This window comes from Oncorhynchus keta, chromosome 14 (genome assembly GCF_023373465.1).
Source record: "Oncorhynchus keta strain PuntledgeMale-10-30-2019 chromosome 14, Oket_V2, whole genome shotgun sequence".
NCBI classification, from domain to species: Eukaryota; Metazoa; Chordata; class Actinopteri; order Salmoniformes; family Salmonidae; genus Oncorhynchus; species Oncorhynchus keta.
In genome coordinates, this window is record NC_068434.1 from 67,776,190 (window position 1) to 67,799,268 (window position 23,079).

General features: G+C 42.5%; 1 protein-coding gene across 1 annotated transcript; it reads left to right on the forward strand.

Moving 5' to 3' along the window:
* The first annotated feature begins 170 nt into the window (after positions 1-170).
* LOC118394164 (polycystic kidney disease protein 1-like 2) lies at positions 171-22,997 on the forward strand. The gene is made up of 37 exons (XM_052460772.1): positions 171-495; positions 3,481-3,639; positions 3,780-3,968; positions 4,993-4,995; positions 5,496-5,603; positions 5,787-5,934; positions 6,032-6,252; positions 6,349-6,756; positions 6,848-7,105; positions 7,430-7,622; positions 9,459-9,651; positions 9,785-9,964; positions 10,623-10,760; positions 10,849-11,001; positions 12,062-12,186; positions 12,362-12,482; positions 12,691-12,822; positions 13,007-13,232; positions 13,360-13,547; positions 13,654-13,884; positions 14,078-14,179; positions 14,274-14,452; positions 14,570-14,716; positions 14,816-15,015; positions 15,101-15,333; positions 17,367-17,589; positions 19,322-19,791; positions 19,887-19,983; positions 20,142-20,558; positions 20,688-21,018; positions 21,129-21,262; positions 21,361-21,488; positions 21,607-21,767; positions 21,885-22,095; positions 22,253-22,354; positions 22,454-22,585; positions 22,747-22,997. Exons 1-37 carry the CDS (start codon positions 171-173, stop codon positions 22,906-22,908), a joined length of 7,128 nt encoding a protein of 2,375 aa, XP_052316732.1. The 3' UTR covers positions 22,909-22,997.
* Positions 22,998-23,079: the final 82 nt, after the last annotated feature.

Consider the following 23,079-nt stretch of genomic DNA (forward strand, 5'->3'; position numbering starts at 1 on the left):
AACCAATGGGAACTCACAAAGCCAGACTGTAAGGTGGACAGCCCTTTGTTGGAGCCAGAACAAATCATTCTGTGATGTTGAAGTGGTGACAGGGATTGCTGACGTCAGTCCCCTTTAAAGATAGCATGTCACCAGGCTGCCTGTAACAGTGTACAGGTGAAGGGGTGAAGATGGACAGCACTAAGCTCTCTGTATTACTCTTGAATGCTTTCCTCTTAAGCCTGTCTTGTGCTGAGGATGAGATAGCACCTCTATCCTGCCCAGAGTACCAAGAGAGCTTTGACGGCTCCTGTTATGAGTTTGTGGGTCCACCTCGTTCGCGTTCCTTCCTCAGTGCACAGGGTTGGTGTGAGCGAGGTGGTGGACACCTGGCCTTCATTTTAAACGACGAAACACAGCAGTTCCTACAGAAGCACCTGCAGACGGAGCAGGATTGGTGGCTGGGTCTGGCACCTGCCTCCCCAAACCTAACAATGGACTCTGCTGCTGCTGAGGGTAAGAGGACAATTGAAGAAAACACTAATTGCAATCAACATACTGTACAATAATAGATATGATTATGTAAAGGAAATCAAAGGTTGAGAGTAGACTGTCCTGTGCATGGATGTATTTGCAAAGAGTTATTTTATTGTGTTAGAGTGTATGATTTAAAGTCTTATGAAATTGCCATGATATGAGGGAATTTTGATGTAAAAGGACCCATAAGCACTAACAAGAGAAGTTCATAGGATCATGTCAAATCTAGCATCAAATGAAAGCTATCTTTTTTTAAATGAAGGAATATATACATTTTCCGACCATTTTCTATCCTAAATATTAGGAATAACAAGCAAAGGCTTTGACTGCTGGTCAAACAGATGGAAAAGGGGTCTTAGAAAACATCTACCAGACATCTATCTACATCTTCAGATTTGATCCGATCCGAACCAATAAAATGTTGTCTTGTTTTGGGAGGAGCTCATTATTAAAATAATATCCAGTGTGTAGAATAATTCCCAAATATGCAAAGGTGGATATACAATTGAAGTCGGAAGATTACTTACACTTAGGTTGGAGTCATTAAAACTTGTTTTTCAACCACTCCACAAATTTCTTGTTAACAAACTATAGTTTTGGCAAGTCGGTTAGGATATCTACTTTGTGCATGACACAAGTCATTTTTCCAACAATTGTTTACAGACAGATTATTTCACTTATAATTCACTGTATCACAATTCCAGTGGGTCTGAAGTTTACATACACTAAGTTGACTGTGCCTTTAAACAGCTTGGAAAATGACAGAAAATGATGTCATGGTTTTATAAGCTTCTGATAGGCTAATTGACATCATTTGAGTCAATTGGAGGTGTATGATTATGATGTTATCCATAATGATGTTATCGGGTGTGTAAATCCACTTCATTACTGTAGTTCAATATCCAAAAGAGGTTCAAGGTTAAGGTTTCATGTCATAGCTGACACCCCATTGTCTTTTGAATCCTCCTTCGGAGCAGATATTGAGAGTTTTTGGAAAACGTGGTCCCGTAAAAACCTGAGGGAGATTTTACCAAAATTCTGTTACCAAATATGCATCTGCACAGTTTTTCCAGTAAAAGTGTTTTTGTAAAATGTTCAGTTTAAATTGTTAAAAGTAGTCTTATGTAAAACATCAGCGCAATTACAGTGCATTCTGATAATATTCAGACCCCCTTGACTTTTTCCAAATTTGGTTACGTTACAGCCTTATTATAAAATGGATTAAATACATTTGTTCCTCATCAATCTACACACAATAAACCATAAGGACAATGCAAAAACAGATTAAATTTTTTTGGGCAAATTTATAAAAAAGAAATAACCGATACCTTATTTACATAAGTATTCAGACCCTTTGCTATGAGACTCGAAATTTAGCTCAGGTGCATCCTGTTTCCATTGATCATCCTTGAGATGTTTCTACAACTTGATTGGAGTCCACCTGTGGTAAATTCAATTGATTGGAAATTATTTGGAAAGGAACAAACCTGTCCATATAATGCCAAGAATCACATCTGGAGGAAACCTGGCACCATCCCTACGGTGAAGCATGGTAGTGGCAGCATCATGCTGTGGGGATGTTTTTCAGTGGTAGGGACTGGGAGACTAGTCAAGATCGAGGCAAATATGAATGGAGCAAAGTACAGAGAGATCCTTGATGAAAGACAATGCAGGAGTGGCTTGGAGACAAGTCTCTGAATGTCCTTGTGTGACCCAGCCAGAGCCCAGACTTTAACTCATTTGAACATCTCTGGAGAAACCTGAAAATAGCTGTGCCACGACACTCCCCATCCAACCTGACAGAGCTTGAGAGGATCTGCAGAGAAGAATGGGATAAACTCCCCAAATACAGGTATGCTAAGCTTGTAGCGTCATACCCAAGAAGACTCGAGGCTGTAATCGCTGCCAAAGGTGCTTGAACAAAGTACTGAATAAACGGTCTGGGATATTTCATTATTATTTTATTTTTTAATAAACTTTCAAAAATGTCCACAAACCTGTTTTTGCTTTGTCATTATGGGGTATTGTGTGTAGATTGATGAGGGGGGGAAATAATTTAGTCCATTTTAGAATAAGGCTGTAACGTAAAAGAATGTGGAAAAAGTGAAAGGGTCTGAATACTTTCTGAATGCGCTGTACATTACCATGGAATTGCCCATGATGACTTTGTGTGAGAGTAGGCCTAAATATTTCATTGATATTTGAAAGAGGTAATAGTGTTTTGGGGTTGTTGTTTTTTCATAGAATAATCCTACTCCTTTGCTGAGCTGTGGCAGAAGTATTCCTCACAATCTTTTTTTTTTTCATGATTATTTGCATCAGAAATCAGATCCATTCCCAGTCTCCTAAACGAACATGATCCGCCCACCACTTCTCTTGAGACAAAGATGGTTACTCTTGGTCTTGTTTTATCAGTATACCTTCTTTGATCTGGCAGTAAAACTGGAAGTAGACACAGGCTGGGTTTGGTGGCTATCTCTCAAGTCAGCTGGCCTTCCTGTGTCTCGCTGGGAGATTTATAATGTATTGCTAGGAGACCATGCCACATTAAGATATCTCCTTTTAGCAGCACCTGGCTGATGAAGAACACTTGTCATTCAATTGGATCTGCTGTCCAGTCCCTTGATTTAGACAGGCCTTTTTTATTCCCGTACAAAGGACCAACTTTATCACCTATTCACAGCCGGCTCCTGTGGCATTGACTTTGTTTTCTTACGTCATATCCCTTACTCTGCTTTTCAAGTGTTTTATTACGTGAATTAGAGTATTAACAGAATGATGTATCAGGATGAACAGCTGGGATATCATTTTGTAGGAATATATGTCACAAATATAATATAATATGACAGAGTACTTACATACTTTATTTCCTCTACTTTGAAGAGCAGGTGTTCCTAATGTTTTGTACCCTCAGTGTATATAGAATATAATACTTTCATTGGTGTTTGTGCTGTAAATCCTCAGGTCCTCTCTCCTGGCTTGATGGCTCTGATGTCAGCTACTCTAACTGGGTGAACGACCCTGATCCAGGGGCTGGCTGTGGTCACATACTGAGGAGCTCAGGGTTTCAGTGGGAGGCAACAAGCAACTGTAGCCAGGAGCTGCACTTCATCTGCCAATTTGGTTTGTATTTGATGTGTGTTTGCACACATGCATCTGTGTGTGCATGTATGCAGAATAACAAGGTAGCGAGGAATATACTGTATGCGCTTGCTATTCCCTTTAACTCTAATTATTAAACCTTATTTACTTCTTTGTCTCAGAATCTGGGCGCTCCATTGCTTGTGCTGCCCACAATGCAACACTACAGTGTGGTTCTGGTCAGGTGATAGAGATTGATGACAGCTTCTATGGTCGTAAGACGGTTCACTACTGCCGGACGAGTCCCACTTCTTCAGCCACCTCCACACAGGAGGAGTGTAGCTGGATAGATGTTGTACATTCAGTGACAGGTATGGTGTGAAGTCTAATGTTTTTGAAACTTTTCAAATATTGTGCAAGGTGTATTTTGTCCATCACTCAGGATATTGATATATGTTTTGGTTTGAATATTGATTCAAGAATAGTCGTGTTCTTACATTGTATGAGTAAGAACAGTAAAGGTCCAATGCAGCCGTTTTTTAACATCTCAAAATCAAATCATTTCTGGGTAACAATTAAGTACCTTACTGTGATTGCTTTCAATTAAAATGGTCAAAAAGAAACATAAATAGCTTCTTAGGATAGAGTCATTTCTAAAGCAAGAATTTTGCTAGGACTGTCTGGGAGTGGTCTGAGTGGGGAGGGGGAAACTGAAAACTAGCTGTTATTGGCAGAGAGGTTTGGATTTAACTATATTTCTTATTGGTCTATTAACTAACTTATCGCCTGGTGATGTCGCGAGGCAGGCCAATTCTCCATCCCACCAAAACAGGCTGACATTTCACACAGTCTTTTCAAACAGCTCTCACACTAAAAGGGCATTATCATAATTTGCACAAAATCACAGTATTATTCCAGCCCAATAGAGTAGAAATACAGTGGGGAGAACAAGTATTTGATACACTGTCGATTTTGCAGATTTTGTTTTAGATTCCGTCTCTCACAGTTGAAGTGTACCTATGATAAACATTACAGACCTCTACATGCTTTGTAAGTAGGAAAACCTACAAAATCGGCAGTGTATCAAATACTTGTTCTCACCACTGTATATATATATAAAACACAGGAAACCACGTTTTTGACTGCACTGGGCCTTTAAGCAAAGTGCTTTTAATGGGTCAAAGTAATTGCCTGCTGTGCAGTATTTGATCATTGCACTTTTAGGACACGCTGCTTAAAGTAAAAAGCAGAAATGTAAATATTGTAAAGCAAACACAGATTCAATAAAGGGCCCAGCAATTCAATAGAGGCAGAAATTCAACTTAGTTTCACTTTAGCAGGATGCTATTACCAAACAACTACATGATGAACAATATTTAAACATTGAGCTCTTAGAACGTTTGCATTTGCAAAGCATAGAGCAGAACTGTAAATATTGTAAAACACACACAGCTTCAACAACGGCACCAGATGCACTGAGGCAGCAATAAAACTTAATTGCACAAAGCACCAAAGAAATATGTATTTGTGTCTTAACAAAAACCATAATAGAGGTACATATGCTGGTACAATGTCAAGACTGAAAGTAAAGCCACAAAATGTACCAGTTTTAAATGGTTGTAATACTGTCAATGAAATCTAAATGTACTGCACTAGGTTTAAGCCATTGCTTAAGTTAGTGCTTCATGTATGAATGACAAATAGAATAGGCATTGTGATAATAATCCTTCCTTTGAACAGTTTGCACACAATGTATATTTTCAGAGCACTTGGATAAGTCTATTATAATGATAATGTGGATGATGATCTTAATGATGATTCTGATGACAATTATGGTGGAAAACTATTCTATTTCTTCACCTCTCATATCTCTATTTAATGTACATTATTTCCAGGAGACTGCCGTGGGCTGCAGGCGTGCCAAGCCACGGCAGATGTGGCCTCTTTTGGTGAACCATGCCCAGGGCTTGGAAGCTACCTGTCTGTGGAATACAACTGCAAAGATGGTCAGAACATTCTACCCCTGTTACTGTCTCTCCTTCCCTCCCTTCTACATTCCATTTAAATACTCAAATATGTTTTCAGCTAGTGAAGGGCTCGATTGACGTTTTCTATAATGTTGTATTTCAACACATTATGAGTGGCAGCTAACACACACAATCTAACCTAGCCATGTCTGTGGTCCACAGGTCTCCACTTATTAATGAGCAAGTTGGCTGCCGTCTTTGACAATGTCTCCATAACAGTGAAGTGGCTTCTCCATCCCTTCCAGGGCAACCTGACCTGCACTCTAAGTGCTGGAGATGGGCACAACATCGATCCTTATAGTCCAGAAGAGTGAGTAACTGAGTAATGTATATCACCCAACATCAAAGCCAAAAAGTCCCTAATTCATTCACAATTCATGGAATTTACACTCTCACAGGTTGGAGAGCAGTGTGGTTCATAAATACACCCGTCCAGGTGTCTTCATAGTTGGGGTGGAGTGTACCACCAGTGAGTGGCATGTGACAGCTCAGAAAGCCATCACCATTCAGGAGCCCATCGGGGAGTTTGGCGTCATTAAGTGCTATAGCATGAACCAATCAACAGATGGAGCAAACTGCAAGGCCCTGTATGGCAGTCCCCTTCAAATCCAGGTTGAAGTAGAAGCTGGTAAGTAAAACCAACATGAGCAGAAATAAAAGCATTTGGTCTTACATTTCCGAGAGTACAAATCTTGGTAGAATGAGACAACTTTGCTATCTACAGGTACGAATGTGACCTACAAAGTCCACCGTGGTGAGATGTTGGTGGCCAATTCATCAGCAGTCAGAGGAATCGTCCCCCACAACATCACAGTGGGACCAGAGGTGGAGCAACAACTGGGCTCTGGCTGCCACCAGCTGACCCTGCATGCCTCTAACGGGGTCTCGGTCTTGGGCGTGTCCACTGAGCTGCAGGTGTGTCTGCTGGAGCCAGTGGAGGGCCTGCTGGGATCAGTGATGGCTGAGGAGGGAGAGTGTCCAGACTCAGACCTCTACGTTACTGTCTCCCTGGACCGGGGAGTCCCGGTGCAGCTTCTCTTCCAGGTGTCTGGAGCCAACGACAGCATCTCTGAGACCAGAGACATGCAAAACAGAAGCATTCAGGTTTACAATATCTCAACCACTATCCAAGGTACCTACCCAAATACAATCAGAAACAATGACAGAAGATAGGAAAAGATTAAACGTTTCCTTGTTTATTTATATCAGCTGTTTTGTTACAGGAGCTTTGCAAGTGAAAGTCAGAGCCTGGAATGTCTTCTCACACATGGACGTGGATGTGGGGAACACAGCAGCAGTTTGTCACAATAAATCAGAATTTCAGACAGAGGAGCATAAAAGGCTTCCCCAGGCTAATGTGGTAATCACTTCTGATCCAGAAAGTCCATCTGACTACACGCAAAGTGTCACACTTGGGTTAACTGGCTTGAGTGGAGTACTCGGAATCAGTGAACCTGGAATACTACTTGAATGGGAATGCAGTAAGTACCAGAGCTGAGAACACTCACCTCTCAGTTCAACTCATTAGTAGGCTACAGTAACAAAGTCTGTCAAGACTTTTACGTGGCCCACCTGTTCAAGTCTTATCTTCAAGGCCTGTGCTAGTTATAAATCTGAAATCCGAAGATTTTAGTTTTCAGTTCAGGCACAATCTTTCTATGAATAGAATTGTTCTTCTAAACTCACTAAGTAACAACGGCGGTATTTCTCTGGTTTCCGGGTGACCGTATAGATTGTGTAGTACCTTTAATGTACTTTCAGCACAGATGTTATACTCAAACCATGTTCCCCATTTATTCCAACAGATGAACAATGTAAATGCAGAGACAAAACAAACCAGGAGACTCATGTGATTACAGCAGCCTGTCTTCCAGACCCATTTCTTTTTTATATATACAGTTTTACTGTGCAGAAGAAAAATGGGACCGGGGCTCAAGTGGCTAAAGCAGAGAAATGCATCACTGTCACTCCGCCAGAATTCACCGATGTTACCATAAGGTAAAACGAGGGAGGGAATGGCTCATTAGACAGATGTATAGTCCCGAGTGACATTTTGTTGGTTAGGAGAGGTTTGCATTATCAAACGAAGAAGCTAAATGGCTGACTTGAATCAAATTCAAAGTTACAGTAATCTATGTCCCAGAAGATCTGTTGTATGATAAAAGTTAACCTTTGTTCTTTCAGTTGTTCTAATTGTAACCCAGTGAACATAAACAACGATGTAACCCTCAAATTGGAGTGTACCACCGCAATGAGTTGCCCAACAGTAGTTTGGCATGTTGAGGACACAAGACCTTTGACAGTAAGTGTGAGACTCCTCTATTGTGCACACAAACATATTTATGAATAGTGGTTTCAGTGCATGAATAGATAGAACTTATGTTGTCTAATTTAAGATTAGATATACTTTATTAGTCCAGACAGAAATATGTCTGTTGTTAACCAACCCCACCGACATGCACACAAACACACAGGTGTTTGAACACACATACACACAAACACACAGGTGTTTGAACACACATACACACAAACACACAGGTGTTTGAACACACATACACACAAACACACAGGTGTTTGAACACACATACACACAAACACACAGGTGTTTGAACACACATACACACAAACACACAGGTGTTTGAACACACATACACACAAACACACAGGTGTTTGAACACACATACACACAAACACACAGGTGTTTGAACACACATACACACAAACACACAGGTGTTTGAACACACATACACACAAACATACATTCATTTGTAATTTGTCACATGAGCAAAATAAGTAACCTGAAATGAACGCATGCGCAGTTGGATTGTACAAAAGCTGTAGTCATTCTGTACAACGACAGTGTCTATGAAGGAAATGTAATTTTAATTTTGAGCTCATTTCTTCTAGGGAGACCTCAAACACTGCTACAAAAAAGCAAAGCAAAGACCACTGCTACACAGAATAGATGGTGGCAATGAATACATGGTGACAAGTCACAATCTGAAAAATGCCCAGTCCAGATCTCTGAATCTCAATGTGATAGCGTATGGTAGGTATTCATTGATTTTAGAGTATGTGTTGTTACACGTGCTTTAGTTACAGATTATAGTAGGATGAGCATCACTTATGTTGAACCTGACATCAGAATGTCAAATTAGCCATTGTAATGTGGGCCATAAAATGAATCAAGTGTTCCAATGTGTTATATTTTAGGTAGTGTATCATTTGATCATGGATATTTAGAGTAAATCGTGTACATCCAGACCAACATTTACAGAATGCATTTATTTACATTAATGTAACCTATTCAACTTTTTGTTGTAGGTAAGACGACATCTGGCGTTGTCAAGTACACCATTCAGATACCAGGTGTTGCAACACTTGCACCTGTTGCCACTAACATACCGCCTGCTACCTTACCGGCTGCTACCACCATCCTACCGGCTGTTACTACTCGTCCATCTGCTACTACAATACCTGTTGCTACCATCCCACTGGTAGCTACTACCCTACCGGCTGCTACCACCATAGCGGCAACTACTACTGTATCTGTAACTGTACCTGAAAGAACAGCCCCAACTACCATCACCAGCCTCCATTCCTGTGTAATTTCCCCTCAGTCAGGCACAGTTCTAGATGCTTTCAATATCACCTGTGCAACAACCTCCTGCTCCACAGGCAAATGCCAATATTGTTTCAAAACTGACAAAGGTGAGTTGTCTGAAATCTGTCGACAATGTAGTCTATTTCAAGAGACTTTCCCCGATCAAAGAAGTTGAATAGTAGGACATTAAATCAAAATTTTAAAATGCAGTTCCCTGTATTCAGGTGAAGCTTCATCCACTGTATGAAAACACATTATATAATATTTATTTATATTTCAGATAAACATTTGCGCTGCAGTTATGGAAATGAAGTCAAGTCAATCTTCCTACCTCTCGGGAACAACAGTTACAACTACAGTCTGTCAGTGGTGGTTACTCTAATAAATGGGGATAGAAAAACAAATGCCACGATCACCACTGAGGTTTGTCATCAAGTAAAAATCCTATCATTCACTTAATGATTTAATGCATGGTAACTGTCCTGCCTTTCTGCTCCATAGAGCTCACATTTATAATGTAGTATCTGGAGCTCACATTTGATTGTTGTCCACCAAGGTGTGGCCAGCCAACTCCAGTTCCTCAGTGGAGAATCTGCAGTCTGTGGTTGAGAACACTGTCGCTCAGCTACAGCAACAGGGGTTGCTCACTGGGGAGACCCTAGGACAGATGTTCAAGTCTGTGTCTGACATTCTGAACAAGGGCTCCAGTGAGGATCAGAAAGGTGCCAGGGAGGAGGTGAGAACGGGGTAATATTCTATGGTCATAGGGAGCATGGGCTTTCATGCCAGGAATGTCTACGCCAGGGATTGGCAACCCACGACCCGCTTTTGTAGTCCCGTGGATCAATTTCCAAAAACGAAGCACCAATAATTATAATTGTTTATTGCCTTTATAGACTAATAATGAGCAGTTTATAAACTACTTATCATGGTTGGCTCCAGGCATAAGCGGTCACTTAGGGCCCCTGGCTGCTAAGACGGGGACCAGTCAAATAAATTGGCCCACGAGGTGCAAGGCCAAGTCTCGCTCAGGGCCCCCAAAAGACTAGGGCCCTGAGCGAGGGCCCTACTGGTGTAATGCATTGAGTTAAGAGCGTTAAGTAGTTTAACTGCAGAAATTGATCGATTGCAAAATTCAGTTGACTGCATGTCTGGCTATGGATGAGGGTACGCAGACCCGCGAGCCACTGCAGCTCCTCATGATGAGTTCACATTTTTTGTTTCCCCTCGCCCCCATCAAATTTGGCCATCCCTGGTCTAGGGACTCTGTGTATTGTTGAACGTAAGACATGACACTAAACTAAAAGAGTTATGATAAATGAGTATGAAGTTCAAGACAAAGGGAAGTGTCTCTTTAGATGGATGTTTGTGAGGTGTTCTGATTGATGTTCCAGCTGCGAGAACAGATGCTGAGCACCATGACTGCAGTGCTGAAGAATGTCCCCAACAACACTCCTCAGGAAGTGGAGCTGACGGCTAGAGCAGTGGCAGGGATCACCAAGAGGAGGGAAGAGGTCAATTCCGCTGCTCAGGTACAATTGGATATGAGAGCAAGGCAACAAAATATTTTCCAAACATTTAGTTCCCAATGGTCTATGTTATGCTGTGGATCTTTTCCAGCTAGAAGCTAGCTCCCTGGTGGCAGACCTCAGCTCTTCCCTCCTCTATATGAATGTCAGTGAGCATGGTGGACAAGAGATGGTGCAGGCAGCTACACCAATTGTAGAGGCAGCCAGCAATATCCTGGGAGTCTCTTCAAATGCAAGCACACAGGTGATATACAGTTGAAGGCGGAAGTTTACATACACTTAGGTTGGAGTCATTAAAACATGTTTTTCAACCACTCTACAAGTGTCTTGTTAACAAACTATAGTTTTGGCAAGTCGGTCAGGACAACTACTTTGTGCATGACACAAGTAATGTTTCCAAAGGCAAAAGAAACGCACACCTGTTTAGATGAGGTGCTGGGTAGCGGAGTGGAACACTTAAATAAATGAAGGAGAGCAGCACACTCTAGGAGCTCAGATGCAAAAATATTTATGTACAACGTTTCGACAGACAAGCGGTCTTCATCAGGGTATTAGCTATAAACTATACAAACTATAGTTTTGGCAAGTCGGTTAGGACATCTACTTTGTGCATGACACAAGTAATGTTTCCAACAATTGTTTACAGACTGATTAATTCACTGTATCACAATTCCAGTGGGTCAGAAGTTTACATACACTAAGTTGACTGTGCCTTTAAACAGCTTATAAAATTCCAGAAAATGATGTCATGGCGTTAGAAGCTTCTGATAGGTTAGTTGACATCATTTGAGTCAATTGGAGGTGTACCTGTGGATGTATTTCAAGGCCTACCTTCAAACTCAGTGCCTCTTTGCTTGACATCATGGGAAAATCAAAAGAAATCAGCCAAGACCTCAGAAAAATAAATGTAGACCTCCACAAGTCTGGTTCATCCTTGGGAGCAATTTCCAAACACCAGAAGGTACCACATTCATCTGTACAAACAATAGTACACAAGTATAAACACCACGGGACCACGCAGCCGTCATACCACTCAGGAAGGAGACGCGTTCTGTCTCCTAGAGATGAACGTACTTTGGTGCAAAAAGTGCAAATCAATCCCAGAACAAAAGCAAAGGACCTTGACCTGAAACTGAATTTTTACTAGGATTAAATGTCAGGAATTGTGAAAAACTGAGTTTAAATGTATGTAAACTTCAGACTTCAACTGTATATAGCTTCACTGAGTTCCCTGATGACAGTTATGAATTATGGTTACTTTTCAGCCCTTTTCAGGACTACTGCATTTTGTTTGTCTTTCACAGAGAAAGGTCTCAAAGACTCTCCTGAACAGTATGGACAATGTGCAGAGTGCACTGTTAAATGGTAAAAAGGTTGGTCAGGAGCCTGCCATTATCAAGAGCCCTGAGATCAGTGTGTATGCTAACAGGTAAGAAACAGAGCGTTGGAGTGGAAACATTACTATAACAAATGCAAGGCCTGTCACATAAATGTAACTTGAAATATGTCATTTGTATTTACAATACAATATCTCAAATACAAAATGCTCCTGTTAAGTTGGCTCAATTTTGAGTTACAGTATATTATACACTCTCTTCTCTTAGGATGTCTGCAAATAGCATTCAGATGCAGTCTATAAACATCCCAGATAGCTCCTCTGCCAGCTTTTCCTTCCCTCCCCTGGGTGCTGATGTCCTTTCTCCAGAGGAACCAGTGGATGTGCGAGTAAGTGTGAATGTCTGCGAGTGAATGTGTGGAGGTTAGTGAGGGATTTATCACAGAAGTGAATACGGCAGTGAAAATGTTTTTTTTTTGTGTCAAGCATTAGGGAGGTTTTCATTTGGTTAATTGTTCATGTAGTAATTGTCTATTAATATATTGTGGACGGTTTTAACCCTCATTCTCTTATCTCATAATTTCCTTACTTTTACAGATGCTGAGTTTTGAGAAGAACCCTTATTCTTGGAGTGAGGGGGGTAACATCAGTGGTGCCATGGGGTCTGTGACACTCACCAGACAGGATGGATCAGCCATCCCTGTGGAGAACCTGTCTGAGGAAATTGAGGTCAGAACCCTGCAAACATGTACCAATTTTAGTGGGGCTTTTCTCTTGAGAGCCCTTGATGTCCAAGACGTACAGTATATCTTCTAAGATAATGTCCAAGACATATACTTTAAAGACTATATGATCAAGTAAACAGAATGTTGATTACAGTTGTATATATTGCAACATATTCTATGATTCTCAGATCCTCTTGCCGAGACTTGGAGGCGGGCAGGTAAACAGCACAATCCTTGAACTGGGAAACTACAGCACACTGATGATTGACGTCCCTTCACCAGACATAACACTGGTGCTAAAGATGGAGCCCTCAGAGGACATACCATTTGTACTGTTGCTGGGGTATAAAGACTACCCAAAGGACAAGCAATATGTAGCCAAGACGCAGATGCCTCATCAAGGCAATTCACAAGGTGATCAACCTCCTGAACTGACTTCTTGTAAATGGCAGACATAGAACTATTGTGAAGCATAATGAACCAACAACACTGAGTGTTTAGAAAGATAAATGTGCTTGTGTTGTGTTTATTTTGGGTACAGAGAGATACACCTGGGTCCTGGGTCCCAATGATTTGACAGGAAAAGTTGGGGTGCATTACCTTGTGGTGAGGCCCATTGTAGAAGCAGGGGTTAAATCAGTCAATGCCACTGTGACTGTCACCTCCATTGCTGCCCAGTGCAAGTATTGGAATGAAACCTTATCCACCTGGAGTGAAGATGGCTGCAGGGTGAGTTCAACAAGTACTACACAACACCTTATAATAAAATATTGGCACATCACTGCAACCAGGCACTGCCAATATCAAATGCATAAACTGACTGTGGTCTCCTTAGGTTGGTCCTTTAACCACGTCATTGGTCACTCAGTGCTTATGTAACCATTTGACCTTCTTCGGGAGCTCTTTCTTCATCATGCCCAACCTTGTGGATGTGTCACGTACCGCTGAGCTCTTTGCCACCTTCTCAGACAACCCTGTGGTGGTGTGCTTTGTTGGTGCCATCTTCATTGCTTATCTCTTGGTGGTCGTGTGGGCACGCAGGAAGGACATCAAGGACATAGCCAAGGTCTGCCTTGAACAATCGCTGCCGCCATTTTCTAGACAATTTTTGTCCAGACTATACAGACACCTTGAGAACATGCTACTCTGGTGATCCAATCAGCAGATTTCCAGTGCTTAGATTTACCAGTTTGAGAATGCATCATCCTGTTGGTTTGCTGTTGATGCATTGTTTCATCTTCAAGTGTTACTTCTTGTAGGTGAAGGTAACATTGTTGGAAGATAATGACCCCTTGGCTGAATACCGTTACATGCTGAATATCAGCACTGGGCATCGGCGTGGTGCTTCCACCTCGTCTCAGGTCAGTACCAACAGCTTCCACTGCTGCAGGACATCATATTCTGTTCTCTGATAAAACCACACTCAGTCACCCTGACTCTGTGTTGCTGCTGCAGGTTACTGTGACTCTGCTGGGCACGGAGGGAGAGAGTGAGCCACACCACCTCGCTGACCCTGACAAGCCTGTGTTTGAGAGGGGTGCAGTGGATACGTTCCTGTTGACCACACCCTTCTCTCTGGGGGAGCTGCAGAGCATCAGGCTGTGGCACGACAACTCAGGGGGGCACCCAGCCTGGTAGGAGAGTGGACGGGGAGGATGTCTCACAGTAGTAGAGGGACAGATGGATTTTACGTTAATTAAAGCTGACGTTCGAAATTGTAAATGTAGTTGACAATAACGGTTTTCATGCAGGTATATAAACAAAGTGACGGTGCAGGATCTAGAAACTGGACAGAAGTGGCACTTCCTGTGTAACTCATGGCTGGCCATAGATATGGGCGAGTGCATCCTTGATAAAGTCTTCCCTGTTGCCTCTGACATAGATTTGAAGAAATTCAGGTGAGGTAAAGCATGGATGCATTTTGGTATGGCAATATATATATACCAGGACAATTGTCCATCATGTAACTAAATCTTCTTACATTGTATATTCTGCAGTAATCTGTTCTTCATGAAAACAGCAAAGGATTTCCGTGATGGCCACATCTGGTTTTCTGTGATCAGCCGGCCTCCAACGAGCACCTTCACATGTGTCCAGCGAGTCTCCTGCTGTTTCTCTCTGCTGCTGTGTACCATGCTGACCAGCATCATGTTCTGGGGCATCCCTACCGACCCCTCTGAGCAGACCATGGACCTGGGTATGGACGCCTGCACAGTATTGGTGCTGTATGGAAATAACAACATGTTTTCAGAACATTAAGATTTTCTCTCTTTCTCCTGTAGGTCATATCGAGTTCACCTGGCAGCAGGTGATGATCGGCGTTCAGAGTTCAATCATAATGTTTCCAATTAATCTCCTCATTGTGAGTATCTTCAGAAACACCCGCCCCCGAGAGACGAAGCCTGGAAAGCCCAAGGCAGAGGTGTCCAAGCAGGGGAAGACTGGCAGAGTGACTCCTTCACAGCCTCCGTCCCCACAGAGGGAGAGAGAACTCACACCAGACACTGTCATAAAGGTAAAAGAAGTAAACAATTTTAACAGAATTTGTGATCAAGAGTCACCCCCAGTTTGCATCGCCACAGTAGCAAAGCTGTTAATACACTGCTGTGGTATGACTTAAAGATTGCTGTACACCAGCAGAACCAATCCAACTTGAAGGAGCTGGAGCAGTTTTGCCTTGAAGAATGGAAAAAAATCCCAGTGGCTCGATGTGCCAAGCTTATAGAAACATACCTCAAGAGACCTGCAGCTGTAATTGCTGCAAAAGGTGGCTCTACAAAGTATTGACTTTTGGGGGGTGAATAGTTATGCACGCTCAAGTTCTGTTTTTTTGTCTTATTTCTTGTTTGTTTCACAATACAACATATTTTGCATCTTCAAAGTGGTGCATGTTGTGTAAATCAAATGATACAAACCCCCCAAAAATCTATTTGAATTCCAGGCAACAAAATATGAAAAACTCCAAGGGGGTGAATACTTTCGCAAGCCACTGTAGGTAGAGTTGGAAGTTTAGATACACCTTAGCCAAATACATTTCAACTCAGTTTTTCACAATTCCTGACATGTAATCCTAGTAAAAATTCATGTCAGGTCAGTTAGGATCACCACTTTATTTTAAGAATGTGAAATGTCAGAATAATAGTAGAGTGATTTATTTCAGATTTGATTTATTTCATCACATTCCCAGTGTGTCAGAAGTTTACATACACTCAAATAGTATTTGGTAGCATTGCCTTGAAATTGTTTAACTTGGGTCAAACATTTTGGGTAGCCTTCCACAAGCTTCCCACAATAAGTTGGGTGAATTTTGTCCCATTCCTCCTGACAGAGCTGGTGTAACTGAGTCAGGTTTGTAGGCCTCCTTGCTCGCACACGCTTTTAAAGTTCTGCCCACAAATGTTCGATAGGATTGAGGTCAGGGCTTTGTGACGGCCACTCCAATACCTTGACTTTGTCGTCAGTAAATTTTGCCACAACTTTGGAAGTATGTTTGGGGTCATTGTCCATTTGGAAGAACCATTTGCGACCAAACTTTAACTTCCTGACATGTCTTGAGATGTTGCTTTAATATATGCACAAAATTGTCCACCCTCATGATGCCATCTATTTTGTGAAGTGCACCAGTCCCTCCTGCAGCAAAGCACCATCCCGTGCTTCACAGTTGTCCAAACATAACAATGGTCATTATGGCCAAACAGTTCTATTTTGGTTTCAACAAACCAGAGGACATTCCTCCAAAAAGTATGATCTTTGTCCCCATGTGCAGTTGCAAACCGTAGTCTGGCTTTTTTTATGGCGGTTTTGGAGCAGTGACTTCTTCCTTGCTGAGCGGCCTTTCAGGTTATGTCGATATAGGACTAATTTTACTGTGGATATAGATACTTTTGTACCTTTTTCCTCCAGTATCTTCACAAGGTACTTTGCTGTTGTTCTGTTATTGATTTGCACTTTTCGCACCAAAGTACATTCATCTCTAGGAGACAGAACGCGTCTCCTTCCTGAGCGGTACGACGGCTGCGTAGTCCCATGGTGTTTATACTTGCGTACTATTGTTTGTACAGATGAATGTGGTATCTTCTGGTGTTTGGAAATTGCTCCCAAGGATGAACCAGACTTGAGGTCTACATTTCTTTTTCTGAGGTCTTGGCTGATTTCTTTTAATTTTCCCATGATGTAAGCAAAGAGGCACTGAGTTTGAAGGTAGGCCTTGAAATACATCCACAGGTACACCTCCAATTTATTGAAATTATGTCAATTAGCCTATCAGAAGCTTCTAAAGCCATGACATCATTTTCTGGAATTTTCCAAGCCGTTTGAAGGCACAGTCAATTTAGTGTATGTAAACTTCTGACTGACTGGAATTGTGATAAAGTGAATTGTTGGAAAAAATTACTTATGTCATGCACAAAGTAGATGTCCTAACCGACTTGACAAAACTATAGTTTGTTAACAAGAAATTTGTGGAGTGGTTGAAAAACCAGTTTTAATGACTCCAACCTAAATGTATGAGAACTTACAACTTCAACTGTAAATACGTTATTCTCGCAGGACATAAAGAAGATTGCTCAGTCACTCTCCAAGGCTATGAAGAGCCCCATTCCACGCCTGGAGTTAGAGATGAAGTCTGGACCACAGACTGATATCAACTCTCTGCTCTCTCTGGTGGAGGACATCATCCGGCAGCAGAACCGAGCCAGTGGAGAGTTCTACACTGATGCCTCCAAGAAAGAGGGATCGCTCATTCTCTCACTAGGGGTAGCCAATCTGCAAGGTACAGCCCAGTTGGGAGAGAGGGGGGGTCCTGCATTGCACTGCTGGTTAATCTGATGTTCTGGTAGCTTGTCCAGAGATGCAATATTTACAGTATTTAGTGGCCAAAGTTTAATCATTGCTGTCAGTCAGCAAAAGTATAATCATATGGTATTTGGCTCAAACTCAGAAATTATAACCAGATTAAAAACAGCTAGGATCCAGAACCCTGTGTCACCTCTCACCTTACAAGAAACCAAAAGATCCCTGTGTGCCACGTTGACAACCGGGATACTGCCTCTGGCAATTAAGGTAAGCAGGTTAAATGCAATAATTGAAGAGCAGCTAGGGGCGATTTAGGGCAGGTTGAGAATGAACTGTAATTTACATTTACATTTTGATTTACATGATAATTTAAGAGTAACTGTGTTTGATAAAATGCAACAACTGAAACCAGAAATTAGATATGAAGAGAAACTGGAATGCTTATTTACAAAATAAGTGTTGCTGGTCACAAATGTTTCCAAAGCATGGAAGATACATCAAGATAAGCTAACCTGAGTATACACAACATTAAGAACCCTTGCTCTTTCCATGACATATACTAAGTGAATCCAGGGGAAAGCTATGATCCCGTATTGATGTCACTTGTTAAATCCACTTCAATCAGTGTAGATGAAGGAGAGGAGACAGGTGAATTAAATAAGGATTTTAAAGCCCTGAGACAATTGAGACATGGATTGTGTATGTGTGCCATTCAGAGGGTGAATGGGCAAGACAAAATATTTTAGTGCCTTTGAACAGGGTATGGTAGAAGGTCCCAGATGCACCGGTTTGAGTGTCAAGAACTGCAATGCTGCTGGGTTTTTCACGCTCAACAGTTTCCCATGTGTATCAAGAATGGTCCACCATCCAAAGGACATCCAGCCAACTTGACAGCTATGGGAAGCATTGGAGTCAACATGGGCCAGCATCCCTGTGGAACGCTTAACAAACCTTGTACAGTCCATGCCCAGACAAATTGAGGCTGTTCTGTGGGCCAAAGGGGGTGCAACTCAATATTAGGAAGGTGTTCCTAATGTTTGTACATATTTTTTGTCAAAATTGTTCAAACTCAGTACATTTGGTTGGGAATAATTTATGGACAACAAATATTCAAACCTTGATCCCTGATTTTCGAGCTAAATTAAGTCAGGACCACGCAGGAACACTCAACCCCTATTGAATAGCCATTCCGGTGTGTCTTTGGCAGTACCCATAACATGATGCTGCCACCACAATAGTTTAAAATACAGAGGATCAACAACATTGCATTCACTCCACATTACTGACCTGTATGAAAAAGTGAAAAGAAGGAACCCTGCGTAAAAAAAATCCACTCCAAATCTGTTTGCAACAAGGCTGTTAAGTAATACTGCAAGACAATACGGCAAATTAATGTACTTTTAAAAATGACAGGTTTGGGTCAAATACATCACACAGTGAAGCCCTTTGTATTTTCAAGTATTGTGGTGGCAGCATCATGTTATGGGTATGCTTGTCACCAGCAGGGACTGGGGAGTTTCTCAGGATCAAAATAAATATGGAAGGAACAGTTGAATTTTAACTGGGGAGTTTGTATGTGCGCATATGTATAATTATTTTCTTTGCTACTGCAGATACAGTGCTCCTACAAGCCCATGTGGGCTGGGCATTTTGAAAATGCAAGACACTTTAATAATGAAATAAATCAAATCAAGAATTGCTGTTTTCAGAGACCAGCCTGTGTGGGAGCCCTGAGAAGACTGGGGATGGGAGACAGAAAAGGAGCAACAACAGCCAGTATCTGTACAGGCAGCTACACCATGTAGAGAAGGAGCTGAGCCTACTGGGACCTTCTCGCTTCCCCAACCCAGACAGCTACTGCCGGGCAGTGCAGCAGGTCCAAGGCATGAGGGGTCTGCTAGAGTCCCACCTCTCCTCTTCCAGCCTGGGAGGGGACCAGCTGTCTCAAAGCCCCAGCCCAGCAGAGAGCAGTGAGGGAGACAGCAGTAGTCAGAAGCAGGGCGGGCTGCCCTGGTGGTTTGTGTTTATTGGCTGGATTCTGGTGTTAGCCACCAGCGGAGTATCAGGATACTTCACCATGATGTATGGGTTGACCTATGGGAAGGACCGCTCTATAAGCTGGCTCATCTCCATGGTCGTGTCTTTCTTTGAGAGCCTCTTTATCACTCAGCCGCTGAAGGTGAGACCTACAGTACAATACATACTGTACAATGTCAAATGCCGTGCAGCAAGTATCTGAAATCTGGGTATTACTTTGTGGATTTCCTATCACAGGTGCTTGGTTTTGCAGCCTTCTTTGCTCTCGTTCTGAAGAAAGTTGATCAGGAGGACTATGGGGATGCAAAGTTTGAGGGGGAGCTCCGAAACCCAGGTGCTTTATCTTCAAGCTAATTTTCCATATCTCAGGCATAACAACATGTACATTCTGCATTCCTAAATCATTGTTATGAATATTGTGTTTACTTGTATATGAGATAGCTAAGACTAGATACAGCTTGTTTTCAACTTTTACAACCATCTTGTCCACAGATGACCCTGATGTGGTGCGGGCTGTCAGGAGGGATAGCACATGCAGCTTCTACCAGCCCCCTCCTCCAACAGACATCGAGAGGATGAGGAGCAACATGATCAAGGAGCAGAAGGTCTTTGCCCTCATCAAAGAGATTCTCAGTAAGAGGAACCGCTTTTTCATTCACCGCACTGTCATTCACTGCACTTATTGGTTAACATACATGTTTAAGGCCTATGATTCTGTTGCAGCCTACATGGGGTTCATGTGGATGTTGCTCCTGGTGGCATATGGCCAGCGGGACCCTAATGCTTACTTCCTGACTCAGCACATTCGGCAGAGTTTCAGCCAAGGGATCTCAGACAGCATGAGTCACAAAGATGTGTTAACCTGGGCCAATACCTCTCTTCTCAGCAACCTCTTCGGAGAGTACCCAGGTAGGATTCTCTGAAGAGGATGTTTATTTCAGAGAGAACATTAATTTCTAGAAAGTTAAAGAGAAAATGTATAGCTGGAAGCGTGCTAGCGTTTTATCTTTTGGTATTTTTTTGCATGCTGTGTTATAGGTTTCATCACTGATGGGAACTCCAAACTGGTTGGTAATGCCCGACTTCGCCAGGTGAGGGTGCAGAAGAACTCCTGCCGCATCGCCCGCTCCATGCGCCAGGCTGTACCTGACTGCCATGCTCCATACTCATGGGAGGTGGAGGACATGGGCTCCTATGGGCCAGGCTGGAACCGCTCTGCGAGCGAAAACGCCTCAAAGACCCTCCACAGTCCCTGGCAGTACCAAACCCAGGCCAGACTCAGAGCCCAACCCACCTGGGGCAGTGTGGTCCTCTACAGGGGAGGGGGGTATGTGGTGGACCTGGGCCCAGAGTCACAGAATGCTAGCAGGTAAATTAACATTTACAGTACTTAATGTTTAAAAATGATCAGAATTATCAAACCATCTTTGTGGTAGAGAAAGATGTTATTTTATTCATCAATGTTTTCTGTCTCTGCAGTACCCTTCAATATCTGTTTGACAACACCTGGCTTGATATGTTCACCCGAGCAGTTTTTGTAGAGTTCACTGTGTACAATGCCAATGTCAACCTCTTCTGCACTGTCACACTCATGCTGGAGACCACAGCTGTAGGTGAGACAGTTTTTATATCACTCCATGAATACAGCACAAAGTAAGTATTTTAAAGGCGTCCAAAGCTCAGATTGTCAGCACCTGTCTTATTCTCTCAGGAGCGTTCCAGTTTCGCAGTGAGCTGCAGAGTGTCCGACTATACCAGTCTACCGGTGGACTCCATATCTTTGTCATGGCATCTGAGGTCATCTATTTCCTCTTTATCCTCTACTATATGTATGTTCAGGTAAGTGTTCATTTAAATACCTTTCTCATGTGTATGGAGTATAACATCTGTGAAACAATGGTCTAGTGCCATTGTTCTGGAATTCCTCCTCAGTCTAACTCTTCTCATCTCCTCACAGGGAAAGCTGATGAAGCTGCAGAAGTGGGATTACTTCAAGACAAAGTGGAACCTGCTGGAGCTCGCCATCATCCTCCTGAGCTGGAGCGCGCTGTCTGTCTTCATTAAGAGGACCCTGTTAGGGAACCGGGACATGGAGTACTACCACAACCATAAAGACCAGTGAGTTCACACTGGGTTGGGGTATCACAGGTTTCTGCTTTAGTTTCGCCAGTCTGCTACCCCTATCGTTGATCAGTTGCTCCTGTGTGATGTTCAACTTCTCCGCTCCCTATCCAGGTTTGCCAGTTTCCATGAGACAGCCACAGCAGATGCAGTGCTGGGGTATCTGATCGCATTCCTGGTGCTACTGGCTACAGTCAAACTGTGGCATCTGCTGAGGCTCAACCCCAAGCTACACATGATCACAGCCACACTGCAACGGGCCTGGACTGACATATCAGGCTTCCTCGTGGTCATCACCATTATGTTCCTGGCCTATTCTATCGCTGTAAGCATCTTTCTGAAACACCTAACCTAGAAGTTGTCCATGGTACAGTCATTCTTCAACTTCATTCTCTTCTTATGTGATGTTGTGCTTGTGTATGATGGGTGTTCCCTTGACTTTCTGCGTGAGTGTCTAAACTGTGATCATTCTCTGTCTGCAGTCTTATCTAATGTATGGCTGGAAGCTGTACTCATATAGGACTCTCCTGGATGCTGCTCTGACCATGGTCAGCTTACAACTGGGCATCTTCAACTATGACGAGGTTAGTAAAGTAGGACAGCTCAACTAGACTCCCCGATTACTGCTGTAGTCATGATGGTAGCTTTGTAATTCAATTCTGTAACTTCTCCTTCTAATCCAGGTTCTTGATTACAACCCGGTGCTTGGTGCGTTCCTCATCGGCTCCTGCATTATATTCATGACCTTTGTGGTTTTAAACCTGTTCATCTCAGTCATCCTGGTGGCGTTCACTCAAGAGCAAATACATCACAAGGTACTGCGCATCAATCGTACACTATGTAAAATTAACCTTGTTCTGGTCATATTAGGTTGTAAAATATAGAATAGAATCAACAGGGACCAATACCTTAATACATTTTGACAGAGGTGGTCACTTGACTATCAATTCTGAGCTGTCTGTTCACTATTCCACAGCCCTCAGAGGAGGAGGAGATAGTGGATCTGATGCTGATGAAGCTCTGCAGCTTGTTTGGAATCAAAATGAAGAAGGAGGAGAAAGAAGACAGTGACAGCCCCAAGGAGAATGGCATGACTGCCTCAGCAACTAACAAAGGATTCTCCACTATATCCTCATAGATGTTACTTCGAAGTACTGGTGTATCACTCTGTATGTATTCATAGTGAGCTGTCATTTTCATTTATGTTGCTTTCTAGGAGCGGTGATGCTTTTGTTGACTTGTTGCCTCTAGCTGTTCAATTATCTAACATATCACACATAAATGAGGCTATTTGTGCCATTTTGTGATC